This window comes from Pelophylax lessonae (genome assembly GCF_965119305.1).
Source record: "Pelophylax lessonae genome assembly, chromosome: 3".
In the NCBI taxonomy this organism is placed as follows: domain Eukaryota; kingdom Metazoa; phylum Chordata; class Amphibia; order Anura; family Ranidae; genus Pelophylax; species Pelophylax lessonae.
This window is the reverse complement of record NC_138770.1, coordinates 426,747,545-426,760,318: the sequence shown is the minus strand read 5'-3', so window position 1 is coordinate 426,760,318 and position 12,774 is coordinate 426,747,545. Positions and strand designations below refer to the sequence as shown.

The window sequence follows — 12,774 nt, the reverse complement described above, 5'->3', positions numbered from 1 at the left end:
GCAAAAGACACTGTATCTTTTCAGAACTGCCTTATCGTAAACTAGTATACTGTTTATGTGATTCAGTCGTCTTGGGCTTTTGGTGTTTGTACCATGCATTATGCCTATGAGCAGAAGTTCACTAGTGGGCTGTGTGCTTCTCATCTCAGGCCTTAAATTCGCTTTTTGGCATGTTGGTTTTGTTAGAAGGTAAAAAAAATATCTACTGGTTTTGGTGCAAATTTATTTCAACCTAAAATGTTAGCTTTATGTGGCAAATTAAATTTCTTTTAGATTAGCATTTTCCAGCTGTCTACAGATGCAACAGGATCTATTGAATGTGTTAATTTCCGCTCTGGGAAATGGTGTTCAGAGTTTTAACCAGAATTTTATATTTACATGGTATCCCTAAGAATATAGTTCACTTGGGCTCTCCCCTGTTGTTGTGGCTGTGGCACTTCAGAGCAAGCAGTTCAGCCTCCAGAGCCTCTTATTGATGAATGTTAGAATTAGGGTTTGACCGATTATCAGCAACACCGATATATCGGGGGCCGATATGCACTTTCCCTGATATATCGGAATTGGCCTTTGGATTTACTGATATTGCCAATATTTCAAGAAAGTGCTTGTACCAGGGTGATGCCTGCAGCTAGAGGCATCACCCCGGTACCGGCGTTCATAGCCGATGGTCGGCTGACTTGTAATGACAACCAATGCGGCTGAGAAGCCACTCGGCTGTCATTACAAGGAGCGGGAGGGGATGTTCCCCCCCCCCTCCCGCTGCCTTCCGTGGCTCGCCCGGGTTTCCCGTCCCACCGGGAGACCAGGGAATCCTACCTCAAACGCCCCCGCTGCCGAAGAGAAGACCCGGGGGAATTGCGTCTCCATGTAAAAAATCCGGAAGTTATATTTTGACATCACTTCCGGGTACTCGGTGCCGAATTTAAAAAAACTGACAGCATTCAAAACAGCCAAACTTGGCGTTTTGAATGCTTTTCGGTGCCGAGGAGGGGTTTGGGGTCTTTTAGACCCCCAGATCCCTCCACAAGAGTAACTTTGGAAAAAAATAAAATAAAAAAAATTTTTTTTTACATGTCTGAAAATATCGGTAGATATCGGCCGATACCGATATCCGATGATCAAAATATCGGTATCGGTATTAAAAAAACGATATCGGTCGATCACTAGTTAGAATAGCATTTTTTGCAATTAACTATCTAAGATATCTGGTCCTTCTTGGTCTTCATTTAATATTTGAGGTTAAAGTAAGACATTTTCAGGGTATCAAAACATTTAATAGCAGATGCTTTGTCTTGCCAGGTTTCCAGTGTTTCAGAACATCGGTTACAACAGCAGTGAGTAAACGACTACAATGTCCTTAACATTCGTTTTTTGCTTGCAGCTATTTTTAATATGATATTCACTTCCCTTCTTTAAACAACCTGCATTATCTATGCCACTGGTTGCTTGTCCTTTTGACACTGCAGAACTCTTTTGGCCTTTATATGACATGTATCAAAGTCAGAGATGTATAAAGTACTAGAGACCCAGACTTGAGTAAAAGTACAAGTACTCTATCAAAAAAGTGACTGGAGTAGAAGTTGAAGTGCTCTTTAAGCACCACACTTAGGTAGAAGTACTACAGTATTCAACATTTATTGTACTTAAGTATTGCAAGTAGTTTATTTTAAAATGTACTACTCAAGTACTGAAAGTAAAAGTACAAGTATTGTGTTATGTAGTTATTAAAGAAAGTAGTCAAAAGGCCAGGGCCCCCCTCCCATTTTAGATCCCCCTTAGAGCAGGCCAGGGTCCCCCTCCCATTATAGATCCCCTTAGAGCAGGCCAAGGTCCCCCTCCCATTACAGATTCCCCTTAGAGTAGGCCAGGGTCCCCCTCCCATTATAGATTCCCCTTAGAGCAGACCAGTGTCCCCCTCCCATTATAGATTCCCCTTAGAGCAGGCCAGTCTCCCCCTCCAATTATAGATTCCCCTTAGAGCAGGCCAGGGTCCCCCTCCCATTATAGAGCCCCCTTAGAGCAGGCCAGGGTCCCCCTCCCATTATAGATCCCACTTAGAGTAGGGAAGGCCAGGGCAGGTCCCTCCCCCCATTGAATAGATCCAATCCCCTTAGTGAGTGACTTGACTTCATGACAGTTCTTACTTCTCCTACCTTAGGCTGTCTCGAGTCCTCCAGCTTCTCTCTCCACAGTCCCCAGTCCAGTCCCCATGCTGAAAGAAGAATATATTCCTACCTCCATCCAGTTCTCCCGTGCTGGGCGGCCGCGCTGCACAGTGCCCAGAGACAGTAGTTTAGACTCTAGTAACTCACAGTCCCTTCCCCAGCCAGGGCCCAGAGAGATCACACTGCAGGCAGGTGTCGATCCTCTCTCACCACCACCGCTTCACTTGAGAGCCGAGCGGGAGTTGGGACTCGGGCCGAGCCGAGGGAGGGCAGAGGCGGCGAGGCTCTGCCCCTGAGCCATTGCATCGGGTCGGGGATTGGTCATGACTTGTGAGTCTCAGAGACAGTGAGACTCGAGTAAAAAAAAGTCAGCGGCGGTGCGGGTTTGGAATGGTATGATTCATAACATTTTTATAATTGTAAAGAGTAACTATGCAGCACATAAAAAAATATGGGAGTAAAAGTATTAAACTCATAGAAAATATGTACTGAAGTAAAAGCGGAAGTAGGAGAAAAAAATTATACTCTAGTAAAGTACAGATACCGCCTTTTAGTACTTAAGTACAGTAGTGAAGTAGTTCTACTTTGTTACTATACATCTCTGATCAAAGTGGCTGTTTCCACATTCTTTCATCAAAACTGTTAGTAGGGGTTTAGAAAGAGACACAATGACTTTGCATAAAAATCTCGCTTTAGGTTAAGGAGTTCCGAAAAGGACTTTAGAAGCAGTATTTACTTCTGCTATATGGTCACAAATTACATTCAACATGTCATTTAATTTTGCTTCTGCTATGGAATCAAGCTCTTCTTCTGCATATATGAGAAAAAGGAAGAGGTTATGACTTTGAATGAGGTGCACAGCTGGGCTAGGGCAGAGTGTGATGCATAATCACAACAGTACATAAGCAACAAAAAGAAATATTATAAAATCTAAAAGATGTTTATTAAATAACCAACACAGCAGGTCAAAAACCTAACAGTGCATGTTGATAAATGCATATACATATAAAAATATATAATACAACACATTGGATAAAATAATGGTCCATGGACAAAAAGCCAGATCGAAACAGTATATAGATACTAACGGGCTGTCTAAAAACATCCAAAAAGTGTCCACCCGGGAACTGAGGGTGCAATGTCGGTCAGCCTACACATGTTTAGGTGCAACAAGAATGGTGCAAAACTCAGTTGCGGTGACCAAGACAGCAATATTGCTAGTAGAGTGGAAGTTCTATATGCCAAACAGGCTGTCTTGTGATCCCGAGTATCAGTGAATCTGAAAAAAAAAAAAAAAAAAAGGTGAAGTGACATGTGTAGGCTGACCAACATTGCTCCCTCAGATCCCGGGTGGACGCTTTTTGGATGTTTTTAGACAGCCCGTTACCCTTAGTATCTATATACTGTTTCGAGCCAGCACTGCAAGACATTTGTTTGCATATGCTCTTGATGAGGTGGGAACCGTGTTCCACGAAACACGTTGAACAATTCTGGGATGCAACTTCCACGTTTATTACATCATCGCATGCTGGCTTGTAATGACATAATTTTCTTACTTGACCAGATTTTGCATGTAACCAGCTTCCAATTATCCAGCTTTGTTTCCATGGACCATTATTTTATCCAATGTGATGTATTAAATATTTTTACATGTATATGCCCTAGCCCAGCTGCACACCTCATTCAAAGTCCCAACCTCTTCCTTTTTCTCACATAGCCAGGGATAGAGACACATGGTTTATCCATGTGCCTCATATAAAGTCCCAATAGCCCCCCTCTTTCGATTCTTCTGCATATAAAACACTTTAGAACTGCTTTCCCATTCCATTTATTCTGGTTAGTTAAGGCCCCATGCACACAGAGTGTCAGAAAAAAAACGAGCTGCAGAGCCACTTCTAACGCCAGGAAAAAGCAGCTGTAAAAACTTGCTTTTGGCTTCTTTCACACGGCCGCTCCGTGTGAAAGGTCCGCTGCGGGACTTTTTTTTTTTTTTTTTTCCATTTGTGTCATCCGCTCCCTGTGCCCGCATATCATCCCATCCGTTTGCAGATGATATGTGGACATAATGTAAGTCTATGGCACTGCGGATGTCAGCAGATGACACCGCTGACATCCGATTTTCCTTCCTTTCCGTTTTTTACACGGAAGAAAAAATGGGGTTCTGTTCCATTCGAAAAAAAACGGAACAGAACTGAAAGGAGGAAAATCGGATGTCAGCGGATGGTATTCCGCTGACATCCGCAGTGCCATTCACTTACATTATGTCCGCAAATCATCTGCAAAAAAATAGGATGATTTGCGGACACACGGAGCGGCCGTGTGAAAGGACCCTTTAGTAGCTTTTTCCAGTGGCGTTATTGCACGTTTGGCCATGTCGCTTTTAGCAGCGTTTTTTTCTGCCTCCATTCAAAATTAATGGTTCCCTATGGGAGCCTATTGATTTGAATGGAAGGTGCATCATCAAGTCTGGATGATCCGACTTGCGGTGCAACTCAAGTGACTCATTAAGAGGATTCTATGGGGGAGGGAGGGACCTGCCCTGCTCTAAGGGGATCTATAATTGTAGTGGGACCCTGGCCTGTTCTAAGGGGAGGGGTCTATGGGGATCCTGCTCTAAAGGGGGATTTATGCCAAAGATCCCCCTTTAGAGCAGGCCAAGGTCCCCATAGATCCACTTTAGAGAAGGGGCCTCATAGAACCCCCTTTAGAGCAGGGTCGGACACTTCTCTAAATGGGGTTCTATGGGGCCCCTTCTCTAAAGGGGATATATGGGGACCCTGCTCTAAAAGGGGGATCTATGGGTACTTTAGCCTGCTCTATAGGGGGATCTATGGGGACCTGCTTTAAAGGGGGATCTATGGCATAGATCCCCCTTTAGAGCAGGGTCCCCATAGATCCCCTTTAGAGCAGGGTCCCCATAGATCCTCCTTTAGAGCAGGCTAGGCCAGGGTCCCCATAGATCCCCTTTAGAGCAGGGATCCCCATAGATTCCCTTTAGAGTAGACAAGGGTCCCCATAGATCCCCCTTTAGAGAAGGGTCCCCATAGATTCTATGGTGACCCTTCTCTAAAGGGGCATCTATGTGCACCCCGCTCTAATGGGGCAACTATGGGGACTCTGCTCTAAAGGGGGATCTATGGGGACTCTTCTCTAAAGGGAGATCTATGGGGACCCTGGCCTGCTCTAAAGGCGGATCTATGGGGGAACCCTGCTCTAAAGGGAGATCTATGGGGACCCTGCTCTAAAGGGAGATCTATGGGGGATCCTGCTCTAAAGAGGTATTTATGGGGACCCTGTCCTGCTCTAAATGGTATCTATGGGAACTTTAGAGCAGGGTCCCCATAGATCCCCCTTTAGAGCACTCCAGGGTCCCCATAGATCCCCCTTTAGAGAAAGATCCCCAGAGATCCACCTTTAGAGAAGGGCATTAACCCTAGTAGAGAGTAGTGTTTTTTGGTGGTTTTATTATGAAATATACCTTGGTGTCCTTCACTAAGGTCTGTACTTTGGAAAATGTCCACCACAGCCTTTGCCCGTGCCTATCCCTGGGATTGAGCCTCCTGTCAAATGATCCGATCCACTAGTGTGTGTTTGTAGGCCCAAAGGTAGCGTGATATTTTAACAAGGGATAACATATTTCATAGGTCAGTGTGAACCCTATCTATGTTTGGGTCCTTACATCCTTGAGACCTACTGGGGGTTCCCTTATTGAGCGGATGGTATCAGTTTGTAATACTGTATGGTTACTTTCCATTGTTTTTAAATTTGTACTGTGATGTTTATCACTTTTTATCACATTTGAATAAATATATTGATTTTACATTTTCTACTATCATGACTTTATCAATCTACTGCCTCTAAAGTCCCAGTGAGGGTATTTCTCTTTTTTGTTCCATTTTTTATCCGTTTTGTTACATATAGTAAGCGATGTGGCAGACAGTCTTCGGACTTTACAACACTGAGCTTTAGATTCTCCTTGACTATACAAATGAATGCTTCCCCTACTGATTGCTGGGGTCTGCAAAGTAGTTGCACAAAAAAAAAACCCAAAGGCCTACATAGGCGGTTGCATATATATATATATATATATATATATATATATATATATATATATATGTGTAGGTATGTATATATATGTATATATATATATATATATATGTGTATGTATGTATATATATGTATATATATCTATATATCTATATATATATATATATATATTTTTTTTTTAAGTAGCCTGGAGTGTTGAATTTGGCAAAAATGCCTCAAAGGCTCAAAGGGTTGCAAGCTGCTTGGGAAAAGTTACAGCTGTCTGTCTATATCTGTAACTGGTGTGTGTGTGTGTGTTTTTTTTTTAACAGTAAGATTTATTAAATGAATTACAAAATCTCACAATCTTTTAACAATGCTTGTGGTCAGTCAAAGAGTTGCTACTCGGATATATTTAAACAGGCTAATTAAGCCACCATAAGAAAGTATTTTTTCTTGTACTGTAAAACTATTAAATAAGTAACATTTTCCATCCTTTTTTTAATTAAAATGCTTTGAACCTTGTCCAAAACTCCAATGTCCTCTTTATAATGTAGACTCTTACAAGGGATTTATCAGCATTGGGCATTTTCATCTCCCATGTAATATATTCCAAGATTGTATGAGCCTTTGAATTTCACTGCTAAGCTTAGTGTTAACCAGCATTCCCAAAACTTTCTTAAGCTCAGTATTGATTTACTGTTTTCAAGGCAGTGATATACTTTGAATGTTGAAATATATAAAGTTATTTGCACAAATTTTTTTGCCATTTTACTGCCCATGTGGTCATTTTGTAAAAATATTTTTGTATGTAAATATCCTACTTCGTTTTAAAGGAGTTGTAACTTGTAATGGCAGTATGCATTAAGATAAATAGCCTTCTGAGTGACGCAGTCCCACCAGCACCCTCTAAAACTTCCCTGAGTCCCATCTCTATCCAGCGATGTCCACAAGTCCCTTGGCTGTCTGATTGCCTGATTGGCTGAGACACAGCAGCCATGCCATTGGCTCCCGCTTCTGTCAATCAAAGTCAGTTAGCCAATAAGGAGAGAGTAGGGTGCGGGGCCGAAAGGCTGCTCCATGTCTGAATAAACACACAGAGCTGTGGCTCGACTTGGGTGACCCCATAGCAAGCTGCTTGCTGTGGGGGTACTTGACAGGAGGGAGGAGCCAGGAGCTCCAGCCAGGGACCTGAGAAGAGGAGGATCTGGGCTGCTCTGTGCAAAACCAGCTGCACAGAGGAGGTAAATACAACATATTTGTTATTTAAAAAAAATACGAGACTTTACAATCACTTTAAGAATTTACCATGGTTTTGTTTTAGCAGTGGTACATTTACTATCTACTGTTTCTACCATATCATTAAAAAATGGACTAAAAAGAACTGTCCCAAGCACTGCTGTGCTTTTGGACCTACAGTTTTACTCAGATCATCTGCTCAGGTAAAGATGACTCATATTTACTTACTTCAAGACGTCAGCATAAGAACCGTGTCTCCGGTAGATAAGAGCATCACAGGATGTCTGGTAGGACCGCTGTTTAATGATTTTCCAGGCATTGCAATGGCACACAGGGGTTCTTCTAGACAGAAGTGGCCTGAAAATAAGCATTCCTTTCAATGTTCTCTATAGGAAAGCTGCTTCTGTTTATACAAAAGGAGAAACAATGCTTATGTGTATGCCTGAATCACTGTGTAAATGAAGCACTCCGAAAGCATGGCTTTACGCAAATTCTAGTAGTACATTATTACTCAAGAATGGTTTCCTTGAAACTGTTGCAATCAGAATGTTGTAAATGTGTTTCCTCACCAAATGCATTTACATTTATTTTTTCCAAGAATATAATATCATTGTGAAAACAAGTAAGAAAGATAAAATTGCAATCTCAAAAGCAAAATAATTTTTTAATAAATAAACTTTGGAATAAATTTGAAAACAAAAACTCTATTGCATTGCAGCTTACCAATCCTTAAATGTGGTGGCTGTATTCATTCCTTTTATTTTTTAAGCTTTTTATCCTTTGTTTCTACCTGCTGATACATCATTAAAACACTTCCAGTCTTAGGGTGTCTACAATCACTCCTCCACTGTATTTATGGAGGTGCTCCATAGTCATCCTTAGGCAGCAGCATTATCAACCTATGGAGAGGGTGATATTAGATGGACTAGTAGATTTACATGGAGTTTGCCTAGGTGACTAAGAAATTAAAGACTAACTTGAGATTTTTAAGCAGTTACAGAAACATTTTTTTTGTCCATTTTTTGATAAAGATTTGTACATGCACATTGAAGTTCATTCATTCCAGCACCAAGGTGAGCTCAGAATGTTCTAAAGAAGACTGTGAACAGGCAAGGGAAGGTTGTTTAATTTCAGAAGAGACATACCAGTTTTTATTTTTTCCCTTTAATCCCACTTTAAGGCCATGTTCACCATGCTGTGGCCATGAGGCCATGCTGTGTGTCAAAGACAGCTCTCGGCCCATACTAATGATCAGGATCCAGCAGAACCATCTCCTGATCATAAGACCACTGTGACAGCCAGTCACAGCGGTCATACGACTGAACAATCTTTCAGGGGTGTTCAAACCCTGTTAAAGGGATGCCGGGGTTGGGTAGAAAGGGGTTAAAGTGCATAGCTGAGCAGCTTGGATTAACTATATTATGCACTTTACTAAAGGCAGCCATAGGTTTACATTGAAGTACACAGAAAATGCACCAACATAACTGTAAATATGAGTGCATATAATTTCAATAAAAAAGTGAAGTATTTTATAAGCATATTGCACCATTGGTGATGATTCTTTTCTTTTGGCTGGACATTCTTGAGGTGGTATGATGAAAATAGCATGTTAAGGGGCCCCTGACATCCCATCTACACATTTGGATTGCATCTTCAGAAGAATTTCCATGGATGACCTTGAGAGGAGTGTTTAAGCACTGAAGAGCTATGTGATATATACTGTATATTTTATGGGCCCATTCATTGAGGTGAACTTATAGTGTGCACAGTGGTGGGTTTTTTTTTTTTTTTTACCAAAGGTTTAATTAAAGTATACCAACATATACATAAAAAGAAACAGGGAGATCTGCAAATACACCCAAGAAGCAGGATAGACACAATCAAGAATATATCTCTTTATAAAGCGTCAGTGGACAAAAAAATAGGAAGAATAATTAAACAAAAGAGAAACTACTAACCAACAAAATAAAGAATCAAGACCTCAAAAAAAATAAGTTATGACAACATGCATATCATTTCCTGATCATGTACATCTGCAAATGTGAGTTACTGAAACCAGACAAGTCTTTAAAAAACTGCTCTAATTTATCGACCTATTTAAAAAGGGGAAGTCTCATTAATACATAGGGTGTTTAATAGGCTGATCAATACTCCCATTTACAGTCGAATATACACATGGAGTCCATAATGGTATGAAGTATTCTCACATGTGGGGCGAGACCCCTTGGAGTTCAGCATAGAGAATACAAATCTGGTATGTCAATGTTATTGGCATGCCTGTAATCTGAAACACCTTAGTATTGGCCTGCTGCCAAAAAGACAGGAGAGCTCAACAGGTCCAAAAAAGTGGGCAGGAGTGTGCCCCTCTCATCACAGCACCTGAAACATGTGCCAGGTACTAAGGGGTAAAACCAGTGGATATGAAGATTAACCAGAGTCTCTTTGATAGCAATGGAGTGTGCACATTTATGCATATTCGAGACCATATCAAGCCAGTCCTCTGCAGAGAGCTCCTGACCTGTCTCTGCTTCCCAAGTCAGCATAGCAGTAGACTTGGGTAGAGTATCATGTTAATTAAGGTATTTGTACAGGATTGAGATAGTCCCCTTATCTCTAGATCCCTTACCACATAAACTCTCAAATGGTGACCTGGCCATATCCTCATCAGGTATATGAATTACGGAATAAAAGTGTTGAACCTTTAAATACTTGTAGAATTCAGAGCAAGGGAAGGCATAATTCTGTTGGAGATAAACACATGAGCAAAAGGAGTATCCTTGTAATAAAGAATCCAGTGTCACCAGACCATTTTCAATTCAGCCTGCAAACTGCATTATATGCTAGGGGGGAATGTGGGCTCACCCAAAAATGATGCTAAGCAAGGGGGCCTAGAAAATAAACAGCATATCTTCCGGGAAAGGGTCTCCCTTTAAAATTCGGTTGACTAGCAACCCCCACACATACTGTATATTTACATATAGTAAAGCTGTCCAGGCCAGGGGCTTTAGAGGGTTTTAAGGAGGCAATGATAGAGGCAATTTCCTCTTCTGTACAAGGTGCATTTAGGGTATGCACCTGTTCATCCGTGAGTGTAGGTAGAGAGAGGGCATCAAGCCAGGCCTGCCAGGTGGCACAAGACTGGGATGAAAGTTTGGAAAGAGGATTTTGATAATAAGAGGACAAAATTAAAAATTAGACATCCTTAGGATGGGATACAATATTTCCACTGGAATCCCTAAGTTTATATGTATGGGATGGTTGGATAGATTGGTTCAACTTTCTCGCAAACATAGCCAAGGCCAAGTTACTATATAAGAGAAAATATGCTTTTGACCAACGCAAGGATTTTTTCATGTGCTAGAAAAGCATCGTATCCAGTGAAACTTGTCGTCCAATAATTTGATTCAGCAGATCTGAGGAAGGAGTTTGGCTATGTAGGTGATAAAGTATATCCAAATCTAGAGTAAGAGAGCATATTTCTTTTTGCGTTTGCCGTTTTTCTGGTTGTAGCAACTTCTATGAAAATACTTCTCATCACCACCTTGTGAGCCGCCCATAGGGATGCAGGGGACACTTCACCCACATCATTTTTAGTAAAGTAGTCAATGACATGGTCTGATAACTGGAAAAATACTGTAGGGTTGGTGAGTAAGGAATCATTAAGGCGCCAAGCCCCAACAGCTTGAGAAAGGCCTATACAGGAGAAATGGCAGGATACTATCTCATGGTCAGACCAGGGGGCAAACATGAGTTTTGGCAGATGTTGAGTTCACCAACAGGACAGGGGAGCAGTAAACGTAATCCAAATGAGAATAGCTATCCTGGGGATGAGAATAAAAATGTATGCTCTCGAGCCCCTACAGTATGCGCCCTCCAAGCATCCAACATTTAATGTGACCTAAGTAAGGTGTGTCTTTGAGAAAGTATTAGCCAATGTTACAGTCTCTTGCTTCTGTCCAGCCTCGAATGAGCAGGTAAAATCCCTGCCTATCACTAGATGAGGTAAATGTAATCTATCCAACACTTGGAAGAAAGATTTAAAGAAAGAGGCCTGATATTCATTCAGGGCATATACAGAGGCCAGGGTGACCATTTTACCTTGCAGAGAGCCTTTGACAGTTATAAATCTACTGTTAGGGTTCTAATGAACATGTTGTACATCTAGCATAAATGAGTTCTTAACCAATGTAGCTACACTCCGCAAATTGGATTTGTATGTGGTAAAATAGCATTGGTTAAATGATTTATCAAAATAGGATGGGTGGTTGTGTGAGGAGAAATGTGTCTCCTGCAATAGGAGAATGTCTGCGCCCAGGATTTTATAAGATTGAAAGTCTTTTCTCTGCTTATGTGGGGAGTTAAATCCCTTAAAATTATGAGAAATTATGTTGAGACCCATTTTAAGTTAGAACCGGACAGTGATGAGGTGCTGGAGAATCCAAGTTGTGGGGTTAGCTCATAGAACACCCTACTGTACAAAACCCAAGGATATTGTAGAGCCTTTGAAGGCAGAAAAAAGGCACAACACCACCTATTGATCACCATAACTGTAGCAATACTAGAGTCAGTTGATATGCGATGAAGAACAAAAAAAGAAAAAAGAGAAAAAACAAACGTATTTAACATAACAGATAGTGTCAGTAAACCTAACTGAGCGGTCAGGGAAAGGGATATCCCCCTGACCAAAAGGACATTCTTAACCTAGACCAATACTCTTAACAGATTTAAACAATCAAGTCAATGAAAGTGTCATGAGACTGAAATGCATAGTATAAACGAGTAGAAGATATACAGTATCTCACAAAAGTGAGTAAACCCCTCACACTTTTGTAAATATTTTATTATATCTTTTCATGTGACAACACTGAAGAAATTACACTTTGCTACAATGAAAAGTAGTGAGTGTACAGCTTGTATAACAGTGTAAATTGGCTTTCCCCTCAAAATAACTCAACACACAGCCATTAATGTCCTCACCGTTAGCAACAAAAGTGAGTACTACCCCTGTGTCAAAATGTCCAAATTGGGCCCAAAGTGTCAATATTTTGTGTGGTCACCATTATTTCAGCACTGCCTTAACCCCTTTGGGCATGAAATTCACCAGAGCTTCACAGGTTGCCACTGGAGTCCTCTTCCACTCCTTCATGACGACATCACGGAGCTGGTGGATGTTAGAGACCTTGCACTCCTTTTCCTTCCGTTTGAGGATGCCCCACAGATTCTCAATAGGGTTTAGTTCTGGAGACATGGCCAGTCCATCACCTTTACCCTCAGCTTCTTTAGCAAGGCATGGGTCGTCTTGAAGGTGTGTTTGAGGTCGTTATTATGTTGGAATACTGCCCTG

General features: G+C 41.3%; 1 protein-coding gene across 2 annotated transcripts in view; it reads right to left on the bottom strand.

Annotated features, from left to right (window-relative positions):
- Positions 1–7,892, bottom strand: part of LOC309551509 (enoyl-[acyl-carrier-protein] reductase, mitochondrial-like) — a 152,669-nt gene extending 144,777 nt beyond the window's left edge. For both annotated transcript variants that reach the window (XM_082252121.1, XM_082252122.1), the window contains exon 1: positions 7,659–7,892. In XM_082252121.1, the coding sequence (XP_082108247.1) occupies positions 7,659–7,801 (143 nt within the window). In that variant the 5' untranslated portion in view covers positions 7,802–7,892. The remainder of the gene's footprint in view (positions 1–7,658) is intronic.
- Positions 7,893–12,774: the final 4,882 nt, after the last annotated feature.